Below are 17,769 nucleotides of genomic sequence, written 5' to 3'. Positions count from 1 at the left end.
AAAATGCTCTGATTACAAGCATGAGCTATCATGCCCAGCTCCATGTTGCTTTCGGGATCAAATGCAAACAATCATTACTGAGGCCAATGGCAAGGAGCTTTTTCCTTATATATATTTTTGAGAAGGTTTATGGCTTCATGTCTTAAACTTAAATTTTCATGCATTTTCAGTTGATTTTGTATATGGCATAAGAGTCAAATTTCTTTTTTTTTTTTTGCATATGGATATTCAGTTTTCACGCCACCATTTACTGAGAAGACTATCCTTTCCTCCACTGGGTATTCTTCATGTCTTTGTTGAAAAATAGTTGACTGCACATACATGGAGGTATTTCTGGGCTCCCTATTCTGTTCCATTGGTCTATATGTCTGCTATTATGGCACTGACATACCGTTTTGATTCAGTAGTTTTGTAGTATAGCATGAAATCATGAAATGTGATGCCTCCACCTTTGTTCCTTTTTCTAAAATTTTTAATCAACAAATAATAATTGTATATATTTAAGGGGTACTAGGAGTTTTGTTATATGTATACATTATGGAATGATTAAATAAAGCTAATGAACATACCCATCACCTCACATACTAGACAAGAACAGAGAGAGAAATACTGTATGATCAGGAGCTAAGCTGTGAGGACATGAAGACATAAGAATGATACATTGGACTGTGGGTCTTGGGGGAAAGGGTGGGAGGGGGTGAGGGATAAAAGACTACATATTGGGTACCGTGTACACCGCTCGGGTGATGGGTGCGCCACTTGGGAGGCTGAGGCAGGAGAATCGCTTGAACCCAGGAGGTAGACATTGCAATGAGCTGAGATTTCGCCACTGCACTTCAGGCTGGGAGACAGAGCGAGGTTCTCTCTCCAAAAAAAAAAAACAATTGCTGACAGTTGTCACCAAAGGTGATTCAAAGTAGACTAGAGTAACTCTTCCCAAAGGAGAGGGTACAGGAGACGGGAATCACAGCTGGCCTCACTGATAGTCTAGGAGCTTAACACTAGCCTGGGCAACATGGTGAAACCCTGTCTCTACAAAAAAAAAAAAAGCTGGGTATGGTGGTGCATGCCTGTAGTCATAGCTATTCAGGAGGCTGAGGTAAGAGGGTCATTTGAGCCTAGGAGGTCGGGGCTGCAGTGAGCTGTGATTTTATACAGCCTTTCAGAATAGTTTTCAACTTTAATGAGACAATATAAACCTGATACAAAACAGACAAGTATATTATGATAAAAGAAATCACAGGACAACCTTCTCATTAACATAGACACAGAAATACTTTTTTTAAAGTCACATTGAATCTAGCAAAATGAAAAGGCTAATAAACCATATCCAAGTGTGGTTTATTCCAGTAATAGCTGTTGTTTTACCATATGAAAATCAAGGAATATATAATTCACCTTATTAACAGATTTAAGAATTTTCTTTTCCAGACCTCTCAGGATTGACAAGGATTTCTTAAAAGACCCTGATACATGCAGAGAAGGCACTAGATAAAATCTAATGTCCATTCATGATTTTTATAAAATCTTGACGATCCAAGAACAAAACAGAATTCCCTTAATTTGATAAAGGTTATTTATAAAAAATCTTCTAGGTAGTGTCATACTTAATGGTGAAATATTAAACACATTTCCCTAAGTTCAGAAACAAGGCAAAGATATTCATTTTCATCATTTCTATTCGTTACTCTAAAGAAATAAGGCAAGAAAATTAGCAAAAGTAAAGTTTAGAAATTAGGTAAGACTTTCTTTTATTGGTATTAACAGGATTATATATATAGAAAATCCAAAATAATCCACAAAGTATTGGAATAAATAATTGAATTTATAAATGTCACCAGCTATAAAGTCAATATACAAAAGATTGCAATTCTATGTACTAGCCAAAACACTGAAAACAAATAAAAAATATAAAGCAAAATATACTTAGAAATAAATTAAACAAATCAAGATTTCTACAATTAAAACTAGAAAACACTCTTGAGAAAAGTTAAAGACAACCTAGGTAAATGGACAATTATACCATACTCATCAATTGGAAAACTCGATATTATAAAGATGTCAATTATCCTTAGGTTATTTTACAAAATCAATGCAATTACAGGCATAGTACCAAAGATTCATTTGTGAAAATTAATCCTGAGATTCCAAAATTAATTTGGAAAACATGGGGAACAGAGAAGGCAAGACAATCTTAAAAAAGTTGGAAGGCTTTCACTACCAGATTTCCAAAAATACTACAAAGCAACATAAATTAAGATCGTATGCTACTGATGCAAGAAAAGGCAAATGAACCAAGGGGCAGAGATCGCCTAAGCAGAGAGGAAACCATGGTCTCTTTGATAAACCTATATACACACACCTTGATCCCATCTCACGCGCTACAAAAAATTATTCAAAGTAGATTACAGACCTACATTAAAAAACAATAAAGAATCTAGAAGGAAACACAGGAGAATAGATTCATTATCTTGGTCCAGACAAATAATTCTTAAACAGGTGTCAGATCTCAAGTTGATCTTTATGCTCATTAAAGATTAAGCAGCAAAGCAATCTTTTTTTTTTTTTTTTTTTTTTTTTGAGACGTAAGTCTCGCTCTGTTCCCGGGCCTGGAGTGCAGTGGCCGGATCTCAGCTCACTGCAGCTCTGCCTCCCAGTTTAAACGCCATTCCCTCACTGCCTCATCTTCCCAAGGTAGCTGGACTACAGGCCCCTACCACCCTTGCCCCGGCTAGTTTTTGTATTTTTAGTTTTAAGAAGACGTGGGTTCCACCATGTTAGCCAGGATGGTCCTCGGATCTCCCTGACCCTCATGATCTGCCCGTCTTGCTCCCAAAGTGCTGGGATGTAACAGGCTTGGAGCCCACCGCACCGGCCTTTTTTTTTTTTTTTTTTTTTGACCAGAGGTCCACTCCCTGTTGCCCAGGCTGGAGTGCACTGGCACAATCTTGGCTACCTGCAACCTCCACCTCCCGGTTCAAGTGATTCTCCTGCCCCAGCCTCTGAGTAGCTTGAGATTACAGGCACAGGCCACCACAACCGTGGCTAATGTTTCTTGTAGAGACAGGGTTTTCACCATGTGGCTAGGCTGGTCTCAACTTCCCGGACTCAGGTGACCCGCCTGCTCTCAGCTCCCAAAATGGCTGGAGTAAATGGAAGTCCAGCCACTGTGCCGCCAAGAGCAATCTTACAAGCTAAACACATGTTAACGGATGAACCTGACCCTATCTAAAATGCTCTCTAGGTAATACCTAACCCTGGCTATTTCCCAGACTTCACAGTTCCCACATGCGCTAAGACCAGCATAACAGCTTAACAGTATTACCGACTGCTTTCCCAGATCCTACCTGCCCACCTGCCTCCTCCCCTCCTGCATATTCCAAAAATTGCTAGCACCCTATATTCAGTCATGCAACTCTAAACCCCAGTTTCTGGATAAGCCATGGGTCACGAACCCTAAACAAATGAAGTATTACATTCCCGCAGGCCAGTGACTAGAGTACAGGGGCAGTGAGCAGTCAGAGCCACCTAAGATTCAATTCTGATCATCATACCGACCACTGTTCAACAAAGACAATCACTGTTTCTGCCCTGAGACTTTTAAGCTGGGAAGAAAGTAGCCAGCAATTTCTGGGGCCTGCTATGAAGAGACAACCTGCTTGGAAATCTAATGCAGGAGGATGCACAGCCAAGACAGGGAGACAGATTTTCCAACTACATAACATTTTTTTAGCCCCTGAATTTAGCCATGCCTGAAGCTCATGTATACAAGGACTTTTAGTATTAAAATCATTTAAACCAACAAATCCCTTTAAAGAATAAAAAGGCCAAGACAGAGATGGAAATGTACTGTAATGTATGTATATGTAATACTACAATTTATGTAATATATGTCCAATATGATGATACATGGTTTATACTATCTATGCAGGTTCTTAGATATAGAATACAACATACAATAAAGGACCAAGTAACCAGAAGGAAGCCCGCTTCACTTTTTTAAAAAAAAAAAAAAGGAAACCATAAATCGTGGTGGGTGCTCATGCCTATAATCCTAGCTCTTTGGAGGCTGAAGTGGGTGGATCACTCTGAGGTCAGAGTCCAAGACCGAACTGGCCAACATGGTGAAACCCTGTCTCTACTAAAAAAAAATACAAAACTTAGCCAGGGTGGTGGCATATGCCTGAATCCCAGCTACTTAAGGGAGGCGAGACAGGAGAATCACTTGAACCCAGGAAGCCAGAATTAGCAGTGAGCAAGAATCACGCCACTGCACTCTGACCTAGGTGCGAAGAGTATCTCAAAAAAAAAAAAAGAAAAAGAAAAAAAAAAGAAAGACACCGATAATGGGTGAAATGTTTCAGACAGTGCCCTCACACAAAAAAATCCAAATAGCCAATAAGCCACGTCAAAAAGTACTCAAAACCATACAACATCAGGTAAATCATACCTCTCGCCGGAACTACAATCAGAATAGTGCTGACAGGTGGTGTGAAAACAACAGAACTTTCATGCATTTGTTTTGGGGATTATTGGTCTCAATATTTTTGGGGGGGGGGGGAAACGGAATCCTACCAAAACTAAACTCTAAACCTCATTATTCAGAAAATTCTTCCTGCGCATATACGCATTTACCAAGATAAATAACCCATACATCTATCAAAAGAACATAAAAGTCAAACTACACATTTATGTTGAGCAAAGGAAGCCAAAAACACATAAACTGACATATTGTATAACATTTTAGGGAAAATAAGAACAACAGCATCACCAATTCAATTTAGTAAGAAGTCAAAATTGTGGTTGCCTTGTGGAGTAATTAAAATACTGAGAAAGGAGAAGAACTTCCTACATCTTGGAAATGTTTCCTCTGTTTACCAGGACATATACAACATGAAATTCATTAAGCTGTACATTGAAGTTTGGCTACTTCATGCATGTAGGTGTATGTTAACAAAATAAAAAGCAATTAAGGGAAATAGTAGAGTTACACTTTTAAAGGGAAAATGAGAGGGAAAATATCTAGTATAAGTTATACTTTTAAAGGGGAAAATATAATACTGTAGCTAAGGTACCTGAAGCAATTCATCTTCTTACACTAAAAAAAAAAAATAAAAAAAAAAAAAAAAATCTTCCTGTTTAAAAGGTTTGAAGTATAAATCTTCCTCCATTTAAACAGGGTGACACCCTGTGGATGCTTACCTCAATTACCAAGGGTAACTGCCCTCACTCTCCACAGCTCTTGCTTTTTTTTTCTTTTTTTTTTTTTTGAGACATAGTCTTGCTCCGTCACCCGGGCTGGAGTGCAGTGGCGCAATCTCGGCTCACTGCAAGCTCCGCCTCCCGGGTTCACACCACTCTCCTGCCGCCTCAGCTTCCCGAGTAACTGGGACTACAGGCGCCCGTCACCACGCCCAGCTAATTTTTTGTATTTTTAGTAGAGATGGGGTTTCACTGTGTTAGTCAGGATGGTCTCGATCTCCTGACCTCGTGATCCGCCCGTCTCGGCCTCCCTAAGTGCTGGGATTACAGGCGTGAGCCACCGCGCCCGGCCAGCTCTTGCTTTTGAGACTTGCAAAACTATCTTTCCCCATGAATAGCGCAACATGATGCGATTGGACTGTGTAAGACAGACTGCAACACCAGCAAAATGGCAATGCCAGAGCTTGCCAGAAAATCCAAGAAGTTGTATATGGTGATAGCTGTAGAGATGCTGCCTTGGAGGACACTGAAGTCAAGCAAGCATTTAATGTTCGGTTTTTTGTTTTGTTTTGTCTTGTTTTTGAGAAAGGATCTCACTCTGTCACTCAGGTTAGAGTGCAGTGGCATGATCATAGTTAACTGCAGCCTCAAACTCCTGGGCTCAAGTGATCCTCCTGCCTCAGCCTCCTGAGTAGCTGTGACCACAGGCATGCACCATCATGCCCGGCTATAACATTCAGTTTTGAGCAAATATTGATCAATGAGTCCAACAATCCAAAAAATGAGCTGAAAACTAGAGGTCACCAGGCCTTTATACATCTGTCTCCCTGTCTGATGGCCCCACTAAATATAGCATAATGGCTTTTTCTTCCCTTATGCCTTCCAAATCTCATACAAACTCTTATATGAGACAAGTCTAACCTAGAACTGGAGAAAAAAGTGATTTTGGGAAATATAGTTAATGTAATACAATTTTTACACTCAAAACACTGAATCCAATTCCCAGCCGCGAGCAAGGACAAAGAATAAAATATAAAAATAGTATATTAAATTAATTTCTGCTGAAATTACTCACTAGACAATAAAAGCTTTAAACAGTAAAAACTGATCATCTCAGAAACTCCAACGTCTCTTAGGAAAAGAATAGGAAGAAAATATTGAGTGGGCAAGTTCTGCTATCTGCCATGTAGACTAAAACAAAACAACAAAACCAAAGTGTCAATATTATAGTGACTACCCATTTAAAGAACAATGAACATTAATTAGAAACCACTTTTTAAAAAAAGACCACTCCTGCCTATACAGAAAAATTTTTTCATATCCTCCATGGATCCAAAGGATTTTGTCATGGAAATCATATTTACATCAGAACCAAAATTAAAGCACCTCATACTAAAAGGTATGTGGCTGGAGCTGAAAAGGTAAATTTATCACCTTAAATGTTCCTATCAGAAAACACTGGTAATCAAAGAGCCAGCAGTCTACTTTAAGGATGAGGCACTGATCTTCATTTCTAGTATGAATTTTCTTGTACATAATAAGCAATGTTCATAAAGTTTTCAGTACATGATTTACATACACAGGGTTTCTCTAAAGTGTCCTCAAATCTTCAAAACGATGAGCAACAATTTCCTACTTTCTTACATGCATAGTGTGTCTCCACAGTATGAGATCTCACAAGCTGCCTAGGATCTGAAGCTTTGCAGACGTTCCCATATTCCTTACATTTATATGTTTTCTCTAGTGTGAGTTTTCACATGTCTTCTAAAGTAGGCAGGACAAACAAAGGCTTTCCCACATTCTTTACATTCATAGGGCTTCTCTCCAGTGTGGCTTCTCACATGCCTTCGAAAGGATGAGGGACAACTGAAGGCTTTTCCACATTCCAGACATTCAAAGGGTTTCTCTCCGGTGTGCATTCTTGCATGTACAGTAAGGTATGAAGAATGACGAAATGCTTTCCCGCATTCCTTACATTCATAGGGTTTTTCCCCAGTGTGCGTTCTCATGTGGATCCTAAGGGCTGAGGGATAAATAAAGGCTTTCCCACATTTCTTACATTCATAGGGTTTCTCTCCAGTGTGAGTTCTGATATGTACTGTAAGGTGGGAGGAACTAATAAAGGCTTTCCCACATTCCTTACATTCATACGGCTTCTCTCCGCTGTGAGTTCTTAGGTGTTCGGTGAGGGACGAGGAACGACTAAATGTCTTCCCACACTCCTTACATTCATACTGTATCTTTCCAGTGTGATCTCTCACATGTGCTCTAAAGGACGAGGGACAACTAAAGGCCTTCCCACATTCCTTGCATTCATAGGGTTTCTCCCGACTTTGATTTTTCACATGTGTATTAAGGGAAGTGGGGAGGTAGAAGGCCTTTCCACATTCCAGACATTCATAGGGTTTTTCTCCAGTGTGTTTTCTCAGATGGATACTTAAGGAGGAGGGACAATTGTAGGCTTTCCCACATTCCTTACATTTGTAGGGTTTCTCTCCAGTATGTGTCCTCACATGTACAGTGAGTTTTGAGGACTCGCTGAAGGCCTTCCCACATTCTTTACATTCATAAGGCTTCTCTCCAGTGTGAATTCTTATATGTATTATAAGGTGAGAGGAAGAGCTAAAGGCCTTCCCACATTCTTTACATTCATATGGCTTATCTCCACTGTGAATTCTTTTGTGTTTGGAGAGTGAGGAGGAACAACTGAAGGCCTTCCCACATTCCTTACATTCATAAGGCTTATCTCCACTATGAATTCTTTTGTGTTCTGTGAGCGATGAAGAACAACTAAAAGCTTTCCCACATTCCTTACATTCATAATTTGTCTTTCCGACGTGAATCTTCATATGTGCCCTAAAGAATGAGGAACAACTGAAGGCCTTGGTACATTCTTTACATTCGTAGGGCTTCTCTTCAGTGGGGGTTTTCATGTGCTTCTTGAAACAAGCAAGAAAATGGAAGGCCTTCCCACATTCCTTGCACTGATAGGGTTTGCTTCCAGTATGAGACTTGATGTGATTCTTAAGGGATGAATGATCCACAAAGGCCTTTCCACACTCAAGGCATTCATAGGATTTTACTTCAGTATTTCTCTTGAGTGAATCACGATTTGGAACTTGGCTGAAAGTCTGTCCATCTTGATTTTCTTCACAACATTCATAGATGTTCTCTACCATACGATTTCTTTTAAAAATAAAAGACACATTATTAGTAACAAATGTCTACCAATTTCAGTGAATGTACGTTTTCTGCCCTTCTGTCAAGTTATAAGCTGAAAGTTTTCACAGAGAGTTCTACCATAGCCAATACGGTCACCCAGTTATTGACTCACGGGATTTTTCTGATAATTGTTTACAACTGAAGTATGTGTCAAACATTCAAAATCTCGGTCTCATTTGTGGAAAAAAATTAACTCACGAAAATTCTTTCTCAAACCACAATCTTTGATCTAGGCTTGTTAATATATACATATTTCTTAAATTCATGACTTTAAGATTCTCTCCTGAGACACTTTCTCTTTCTCACGAATGGCACTCACCTCAAATGTCTCTCATGGCTTTTGTTCTGATCATCAATACCACAGGACTCCTGGTTTTCATGTAAAGTGGAGAACCAAGAATCATTCCTTTTGAATCTTACTATTTTTTGTTCATTGGATATTTTTTCTCCACAAATATCTTGTGGAGCAACTGATTCATTAGTTTTAAGTTGAGTCTCAAAACCTGAAACAGAAAAAGCGAAAGCTTCTGTGAGCAAAGGACTTTTTGCAGAGCGGCTTTTCAGGACTTTGGCATTAATAGGCGCAAGGGTCAGAATGGTAAGCAATTAACTAAGAAATAATTCTATGAAGATTGAAACTAACATAACTAAGATAGTATTAGGAGAACAAAACAGAAATTGGATAGAATGCACATGACCAAATGCTACCTTACAAAGAGGAAACGTGGAAGGTCTTCGCCAAGAACAAGGAAAATGTGACAGCACTGATAAAAAGTCAAAATAGTCATCTGAGATATCTGTGGAAGATGAGCTTCCTCATATAAAACAAAGTTCATTTTTGTTTTTGATTTTAAGTTGATATTTTTCCCCCAACCAAAGCAGTTTCTCCCAAGGATTCTTGCCTTCCTGGTGCTCTCCCATAAAGATGACCTGGATAAGTTCTCTCTTCACTGTCTGCAGGTCCTCCTCTTGTTCCCACTGGCAGATCAGATGGGGTGTGTGTAGCAGATACCCTGCACAAGCAGAAAGGCATATCACAAGGGAAAATAATGAAGAATCACAAACATTTCCATGAGACAGAAACAAAACTTTAGTCTTCTGATATTCTGTGAGTTTAACTGCAACACAATGTCAATTTTTTTTTTTAAAGGAGAGGTGACAGGACAGGCGCAGTGGCTCATGCCTGTAATCCCAGCACTTTGCGAGGCCGAGGCAGGTGGATCACAAGGCCAGGGGTTCAAGACCAGCCTGACCAACATGGTGAAACCCCATCTCTACTAAAAATACAAAATTAGCAAGGTGTGGTGGAGCACGCCTGTAATCCAAGCTACTCAGGAGTCTGAGGCAGGAGAACTGCTTGAACCTGGAAGGCGGAGGTTGCAGTGAGCCGAGATTGTGCCACTGTACTCTAGCCTGGGCAACAGAGCGAGACTCCATCTCAAAAAAAAAAAAAGGAGAGGTGGCAGGAGGAAGCAGCCTCTGACATACAGAACTGATCTAATGTTCACACCTAAACCTCAATATCATTCCAAGCTGGTCAGACAGTCACAACTGGGACATTTTGTTCTCCTATTGAATATAAATAATCTCACAAAATACTAATCTTGGATAAAGTTACTCTGAAATCATGATAAAATGAAACAAAACAAGGTTACCTCATAATTTTGTCTGAAGACTTTATGCCACCCACAACATACTCAATAATAGAGTATTACTGAATAATACTGTCAGCAACCAGCAATACTATTCACTTTCTGTCAGCAACCAATCTAAAATGACTGCCCTGTGTCACTAGGCTGAACAACGTCCCCTCAAAATTTATGTTCAAATTGATCAATGGAAAAGCACAGTGGGTTCAGAAACAGAGCCACACCGATAAAGTCAGCTTACCTTGACAAAATAGCAAAGGCAATACAATGGAGAAAAGATAGTACTGGAACAACTGGACATCCACAAGCAAAAAAATACATCTAGACACAGGTCTTAGATCCTTCACAAAAGTTAACTCAAAATGGGTCACAGACCTCACTGTAAAATGCAAAGCTAGAAAACTCCTAGAAGATAACAGGAGAAAAATCTAGATGACCTTCTGTCTGGCAATGACATTTTTAATTTTTTTTAAGAGACAGGGTCTCACTTTATCACCCAGGCTATAGTAGTGGTGTGATCATAGCTCACTGCAGCCTCAAAATCCTGGACTCAAGTGATCCTCCAGCCTCCACCTCCCAAGTAACTGGGACTACCAGCGTGTGCCACCACACCCTGGCAATGATATTTTAGATATAATGCTAAAGCATGATCCATAAAACAAAGAATCAATAACTGAACTTCATGAACATTAAAAATTTCTGCCCTCCGAAAGACAATGTCAAGAGAATAGAAAGATAAGCCACAGCCTGGGAGAAAATATTTGCAAAAAACGTATCTGAGAAGGAACTGTTATCAAAAATATACGAAGACAGTATCAGATTTCATACAGAAAAAATATATATATTCAGAGAACTCTTATTAAAACTCAACGTTTAAAAAAAAAAAAAAGACCAAAAAAATGAGCCAAAGAGCTTTACAGACACCTCACCAAAGAACATATACAGATGGCAAATAAGCATACGAAAAGATGCTCAACATCGTAAGTCATCAGGGAAATGCAAATTAAAACAAGGCACCACTACACACCTATTAGAATGGCCAAAATCCTGAACATTCAACAAATGCTAGTGAGGATGAGGAGCAACAGGAACTCTCATTCATTGCCAGTTGGAATGCAAGATGGTATAGCCACTTTGGAAGACAGTTTGGCAGTTTCTTATAAAATTAAACATCCTCTTACCCCATAAAATCCAGCAACTGAATTGCACTCCTTTTACCCAAAGGAGTTGAAAACTTATGTCCACATAAAAACCTGCACACCAATGTTCACAGTAGCTTTATTTATAACTACCAAAACGTGTAAGCAACCAAGAAGTCCTTCAGTAGGTCAATGGATAAACGGTGGTACATCCAGACAATAGAATATTAGCAGTACAAAGAAATGAGCTCTCAAGCCATGAAAAGACATGGAGGAATCTTAAATGTATATTGCTAAGTGAAAGAAGCCAATCTGAAAAGGCTACATACTGCATGATTCCAACTCTATGACATTTTGGAGAAGGCAACAACATTATGGAGAGAGTAAGATCAGTGGTTGCCAAGATTTAAGTGGGAAGGAAGGAGGGATGAATTGATAGAGCACAGAGGATTTTTACAGCAGTGAAACTCTTCTGTATGATATTATAATGCTGGATACATGTCATTATATATTCATCCAAACCCATAGAATATACAATACCAAGAGTGAACCCTAATGTAAATGATGGACTCTGGGCAATGATGATGTGTCAATGTAGCTTCATCAGTTATAACAAATTTACCACTCTGGTGGGGGATGTTGTTATTAGAGGAGGCTATGCCTGTGGGGGGCCAGAGGTTATATGGGAAATCTCTGTACCTTCCACTCAATTCAGCTGTGAACCTAAAACTGCTCTAAAAATAATAATAAAGCCTGCTTAAAAAAAAAAAACAGAGAGAGAAGTCCACTCGGAACCTCAGAATGTTGCCTTATTTAGAAATAGGGTCTTTACAGATATATTCAAGTTAAGACATGGTTAAACTGGATTAGGATGGGTCCTAAATCCAATGACTGGTGTTCTTATAAGGAGAAAGAGACTTAGAAATCTAAGTCTCTTCCTTAGACTTAGGGAAGAAGATGAAGACAGACAATGGAATGATGCATCTATAAGTCAAGGAATGCCATTGATTGCCAGCAATCACCAGAAGCCAGGAAGAGAAAAGGGAGTCTTTCCCCTAGAGCCTTCAGAGAGAACATGGCCCTGCTGATCCCTTGATTTCAGAAACCCAGCCTCCAGAAATGCTGTGAAGGAAAAAATTTCCATTGTTTTTAGCCAACAGTGTGTGATACTCTGTTACAGAAGGTCTAGGAAACTAATACAGCCTGCTTCCATAGACCCACCCCCAAATCACTCAACTGAAGCACAAATCCTATAATAGGTCTTTTCTAACACCCTCTTACTAGGACATGCAAGAGACATGTATTCTTGCTTGCTGTACTGCAAAATAAACCCAACTTGTTTAACTATAGGTGTGTTCTGGTAGTCTTTGGGTAAAAGACATAGATAGCAGTAAAATCCTCAAAATGTCCAAACTACAAACCTCCTCCCTGTGTCCTATAGTGATTGCTGAGGTTTATATCCACACTTTCGATACTTAATAAACCTCAAGGCTTTCAACCACAAAAAAGAGCATCAGTTCAATATACAGATGTTTATTTTCTTTCTTTTTTTTTTTTTTTGAGATGGAGTTTCACTCTTGTTGCCCCGGCTGGAGTGCAATGGTGTGATCTTGGCTCACCACAACCTCCGCCTCCTGGGTTCAAGCGATTTTCCTGCCTCGGTCTCCCAAGTAGCTGGGATTACAGGCATGTGCCACCATGCCTGGCTAATTTTGTATTCTTAGTAGAGATGGGGTTTCTCATGTTGCTCAGGCTGGTCTCGAACTCCCGAGCTCAGGTGATCTGCCCACCTCGACCTCCCAAAGTGCTGGGATTACAGGCGTGAGCCACCACGCCCAGCCCAGGTGTTTATTTTCATAGCTAAGCCACTAGACTGTAAGTTCCTTGGGGTCAGTGACCATATCTGTCTTACTTATTAATGTCTTCCCATTCCTCAGCCCAAATTCTAGAATAAAGTCAATTTAGTGAGATAAAATAACTTTCTAAACAACTATATGAAAGAATCTTGCCATTCTTACCTAATGAGGCCAGGTTCTGGAAGTTTTCCAGCATCACCTCTCTGTAGAGGTTCCTCTGAGCAAGATCCAGCAAAGCCCATTCTTCCTGGGTAAAGTCCACAGCCACATCCTCAAAGACTACTGAGTCCTAAAACATACCACAAATTCTATTCAGAAAGGCACAATTCCTCCAATGTATATAAGAGGACAGATGAGGCTGACAACATCGAGGAAATGAGAGTCATTTCATAGGAAGTTCAGAAGATCCCAGCATCTACTCTAGGACTCAGTCAACAAATCTCTTTCTATCTATACATAATTCATCACTGATCAAATCCTTGCTTGTAGATTTAATACTTGTAAAATACTAAATTGCCAAATTTAGTATTACCAAAAAAGGCAAATTGGGTGAAGCCTGTAATCCCAGCACTTTGGGGGGCCAAAGCAGGAGGACTACTTGAGCCCAAGAGTTCAAGACCAGCCTAGGCAATAGAACATGGTGAGAATCAGTCTCTACCAAAATTTTTTTAAAAACAGCTGGGCGTGGTGGCGTGTGCCTATGGTGGCAGCTACTCCGGAGGCTGAGGTGGGTGGGAGGATTGCTTGAGCCGCAAGGTTGAGGCTGCAGTGAGCATGACCATGCCACTGCACTCTAGCCTGGATAAAAAACAAAACAAAACAAAACAAAAAAACCCACTAAATTTATCTCTCCACAATTTGATGCCAATGAGCTAGGAAAAAACAAAGTGTTTTTCCTACCCTTTTACATAGTCACTCAATACTGTACAGAACACTTCTGACACCAGATGTGTGGGGGATGTTTTCCACACACACCAAGCAATTCCCCAGTGGACACCAGCTGGGTATCCTACAATTTGCTTCTGAAACTGTCTACCTGGAGATTCCACGAGCTGGAGATTCCACAGGAGGTCCCACTAAACTGCCTCCCACTTCAGATGCCAATCCCAAGTTAAAAGGCTGTCAATTACACTTCTGACTGGCTAAAATCAGGGCTCCTACTGCCCTCTCCTTGAGTTCGATTAATATGCTGGAACAACTCACAGAACTCAGGGAAACATGTTTATTGGTTTATCACCAAGGACATTACAAAGTACACAGATAAAACAGCCAGATGAAGAGATGGACAGGCCAAGGTATGGTGGGAAGCAGCGCAGAGATTCCATGCCCTCTCCTGGCATGCCACCCTCTAGGAACCACCACACATCCAGCTATCCACGAGCTCCTCAAGCCAGTCCTTTGGGTTTTTAAGGAGGCTCCATCATAGGCATGGCTGATTTAAGTCCCAATCCTCTGATTTTGCCTGCGTCTTTCTGAACCAGCCCCCATTCTGAGGCTCTCTAGGGGCTTCCAGACCCCAACCATCTCATGAGCACACAAAAGACCCTCTTATTGCTCCAGAGATTACAAGGGTTTTTAGGAACTCTGTGCTAGGAAACAGGATGAAAACCAAATTGTTTTCTTTTTTTTTTTTGAGACAGAGTCTCGCTCTGTCACCCAGGCTGGAGTGCAGTGGCACCATCTCAGCTTATTGCAACCTCCACCTCCCTGGTTCAAGCAATTCCCCTGCCTCAGCCTCCCAAGTAGCTGGGATTACAGGCACATGCCACCATGCCCAGCTATTTTTTTTTTTTTTTTTTGGTATTTTCAGTAGAGACAGGGTTTCACCATGTTGGCCAGACTGGTCTCGAAATCCCGACCTCAGGCAATCTGCCCACCTCAGCCTCCCAAAGTGCTGAGATTACAGGTGTGAGCCACCGTGCCCAGCCCCAAATATGTATTTCACAATATCATAGATGGTGACCAATGCCAGTCTTACGATGGCCTAGAAAAGTCCAGAGTATATTGAAGAAATGAGAGAAATGCTCTGGAAATGAAATAGTTTCCACATTGACATCATCAATTCCTTACTACAGAAATAACTTCACCTGTTACTTTGTTCCCACCATAGCAATCACTACAACATTAAACACAGGGTCAAATCTAGATGGGGTTTCAATGAATAAAAATACACTGAGAGAATAGAAGCTTTTCATTCTTACAAACTTGAGAGGCCCAGGAGCCTGCACAATCACAACTTTGAAGCGATGCCCACAGCTGGTCATACTTCCTTGTATTCTAGGCCAGTAGTCAACAAACTGTGGCACATGGACTATATCGAAGTTGCCATTTGAATGCATAAATATTTATTGGAACACAATAAAACATGTGTTTATGTACTGTCTATGGCTGCTTTTGCACTAAAATGGCAAAGCTGAATTGCAATAGAAACACTATGGCCAGTCAGACACAGTGGCTCACGCCTGTAATCCCAACACTTTGGGAGGCCGAGCCGGGCAGATCACAAGGTCAGGAGATCAAGACCATCCTGGCCAACATGGTTGAAACCCCATCTCTACTAAAAATACAAAGTTAGCCGGGAGTGGTGGCACATGGCTGTAGTTGCAGCTACTGGGGAGGCTGAGGCAGGAGAATCGGTTGAAGCAGGGAGTTGGAGGCTACAGTGAGCTGAGATGGTGTCACTGCATTCCAGCACAGAGTGAGACTCTATCTCGAACGAAAAAAGAAACACCATGGCCTTCAGTGCCTAAAATACTATGTGGTCCAATATAGAAACAGAATGCTGACTTGTGCTCTAAAACACTGAGGGAGACCTGGTGCAATGGAAATATTCTTTTGGACAATTATTACCTTTTACTTACCTGTATGCTATTTTTCTGTAATTCAACAGTTGTTCTTTCCTCCTCCATGTCCCCTTCATGAAGAAAAGCAGGATATTGAGAAGTTAAAAGTAAAGAAGATAACATGAGAAGCCAGACCTCCCCAAAATTCCCACACTCATGAGCCTGGATAGTTGCAGCCCATCAATTGTAAGTAACAACTCCCCTCAACACACACACAGACACACACGCGCACACACACACGCAAATATACGCTGCTCTTGTGGGAAAGTGGAACAACCTTACCTCGCCCTAGAGATAGAAAACAGTGCTCTGCTTCTTGCTGATCATAAAGAAGAGGTTAAGAGTGCTATTTTGTAAGTTAACTGAAGACTAGAAAAGTCTGGTTGTGTATTTGCCCATGATAACAAAAAGTATAAAATGTATCTGGGAATATCTTCCACAACATGAATAAACACTCCCTGTCTCAAATTCAAGAAAGCAATGATTTATACGCCAGGCTTCTGGGAGTTCCACTCCCAGTATTTCTTACTTCTGCACCCCTTGGTGGGCTAACAGGCTTTGCTGCTCAGCCCTAGACCACTACCCCTGCCCCCATGAGCTGCAGGGTCCCCAAAACCTGAGAAAGAGCATCAACTTTTTTTTTTTTTTTTTTTTGAGACAGAGTCTCCCTCTTTCTCCCAGGCTGGAGTGCAGTGGTGCGATCTCGGCTCACAGCTCACTGCAAGCTCCGCCTCCCAGGTTCACGTCATTCTCCGGCCTCGGCCTCCCGAGTAGCTGGGACTACAGGCGCCCGCCACCATGCCCGGCTATTTTTTTGTGTGTTTTTAGTAGAGATGGGGTTTCACCGTGTTAGCCAGGATGGTCTCCATCTCCTGACCTCGTGATCCGCCCGCCTTGGCCTCCCAAAGTGTTGGGATCACAGGCGTGAGCCACTGCGCCTGCCAGAGCATCAGCCTATTGAATTCCATATGCGGGAGGTAGAGAAGGCCGCTATGTTGTGACAAACATGCTAAATTTGCCTGCACAGTACAGGAGTAGCAGAATAAGACTACTTGGCCAAGCGCGGTGGCTCATGCCTGTGATCCCAGCACTTTGGGAGGCCGAGGTGGGTGGATCATGAGGTCAGGAGTTCAGGACCAGCCTGACCAACATGTATTTACTAAAAATTCAAAAATTAACCGGGCATGGTGACGCGCGACTGTAATCTCAGCTACTCAGGAGGCTGAGGCAGGAGAATCGCTTGAACCCGGAAGGCAGAGGTTGCAGCCAGCTGAGATCACCCACTGCACTCCAGCCTGGGTGACAGGGCGAGACTCCATCTCAAAAAAACAAACACAAAAATACTTGACCTGTGTCAGACCTGATGTGGTATCTGCAGGGCTGTTTCACAAATTTCAAACAAGGAAATATTAACAGTTACCTCCACTGCAATGGAACAAGTAGCATTTTTAAAAGCCAATAAAAAAACTGTAACATTCTTCACTGTATTAGTAACAATATATGCCAGCTGGGCAACCCTGACGTGAGAATGACTTTGCAAAGAAATGGCCACATTTTAGAATATTTCTCACAGAAGATCTGCAATTCAAATATTATTATAACCAGTTTAGAGTTATCTTAGAAAGACTCAATTAACCACATGTTCAATATTAACCCATTAGACAGCTGCTGAGGCAGGGTATGAATGCAGGCCTATTTGTCTTCAAAACCCAAACACCCCGTGAGTACATTTCTGAACACATACCTTAAATTTTAATTGTTATTAAGCCCCTTATTCCCTAGTTTTACCAGGATTTAGCCTAGAACCCTATCGGGCACTACGGAGAGTGGACAAGTGAAGCAATCAAATATGCTGGGT

General features: G+C 41.0%; 1 protein-coding gene across 2 annotated transcripts; it reads right to left on the bottom strand.

Annotated features, from left to right (window-relative positions):
* Window positions 1-5,482: 5,482 nt before the first annotated feature.
* On the bottom strand, window positions 5,483-16,106 carry ZNF699 (zinc finger protein 699). 2 transcript variants are annotated; one of them, XM_017880054.1, is made up of 5 exons: window positions 15,930-16,106; window positions 13,231-13,357; window positions 9,327-9,437; window positions 8,744-8,927; window positions 5,483-8,388 (listed from the first exon to the last, which is right to left on the bottom strand). In XM_017880054.1, exons 1-5 carry the CDS (start codon window positions 16,032-16,034, stop codon window positions 6,930-6,932), a joined length of 1,986 nt encoding a protein of 661 aa, XP_017735543.1. In that variant the 5' UTR covers window positions 16,035-16,106; the 3' UTR covers window positions 5,483-6,929. The 2 variants fall into 2 exon arrangements, with proteins under 2 accessions (XP_017735543.1, XP_017735544.1); XM_017880055.1 differs by lacking the exon at window positions 13,231-13,357.
* Window positions 16,107-17,769: the final 1,663 nt, after the last annotated feature.

The sequence above is a fragment of the Rhinopithecus bieti genome, unplaced genomic scaffold (assembly GCF_001698545.2).
Source record: "Rhinopithecus bieti isolate Rb0 unplaced genomic scaffold, ASM169854v2 scaffold_10589, whole genome shotgun sequence".
Lineage (NCBI taxonomy): Eukaryota > Metazoa > Chordata > Mammalia > Primates > Cercopithecidae > Rhinopithecus > Rhinopithecus bieti.
This window is presented reverse-complemented; position numbering and strand designations above follow the sequence as displayed.

What these genes read in the sequence shown, in the direction of transcription:
- ZNF699 (XM_017880054.1), bottom strand. Translation starts at nt 16,034, where the DNA reads ATGTTATCTTCTTTACTTTTAACTTCTCAATATCCTGCTTTTCTTCAT. An exon ending in CCAGAACCTGGCCTCATTAG is followed by an intron (nt 9,438 to 13,230) that starts GTAAGAATGGCA and finishes CTGCTTGTGCAG; the next exon opens with GGTATCTGCTACACACACCC. An exon ending in TATGGGAGAGCACCAGGAAG is followed by an intron (nt 8,928 to 9,326) that starts GCAAGAATCCTT and finishes TTTCTGTTTCAG; the next exon opens with GTTTTGAGACTCAACTTAAA.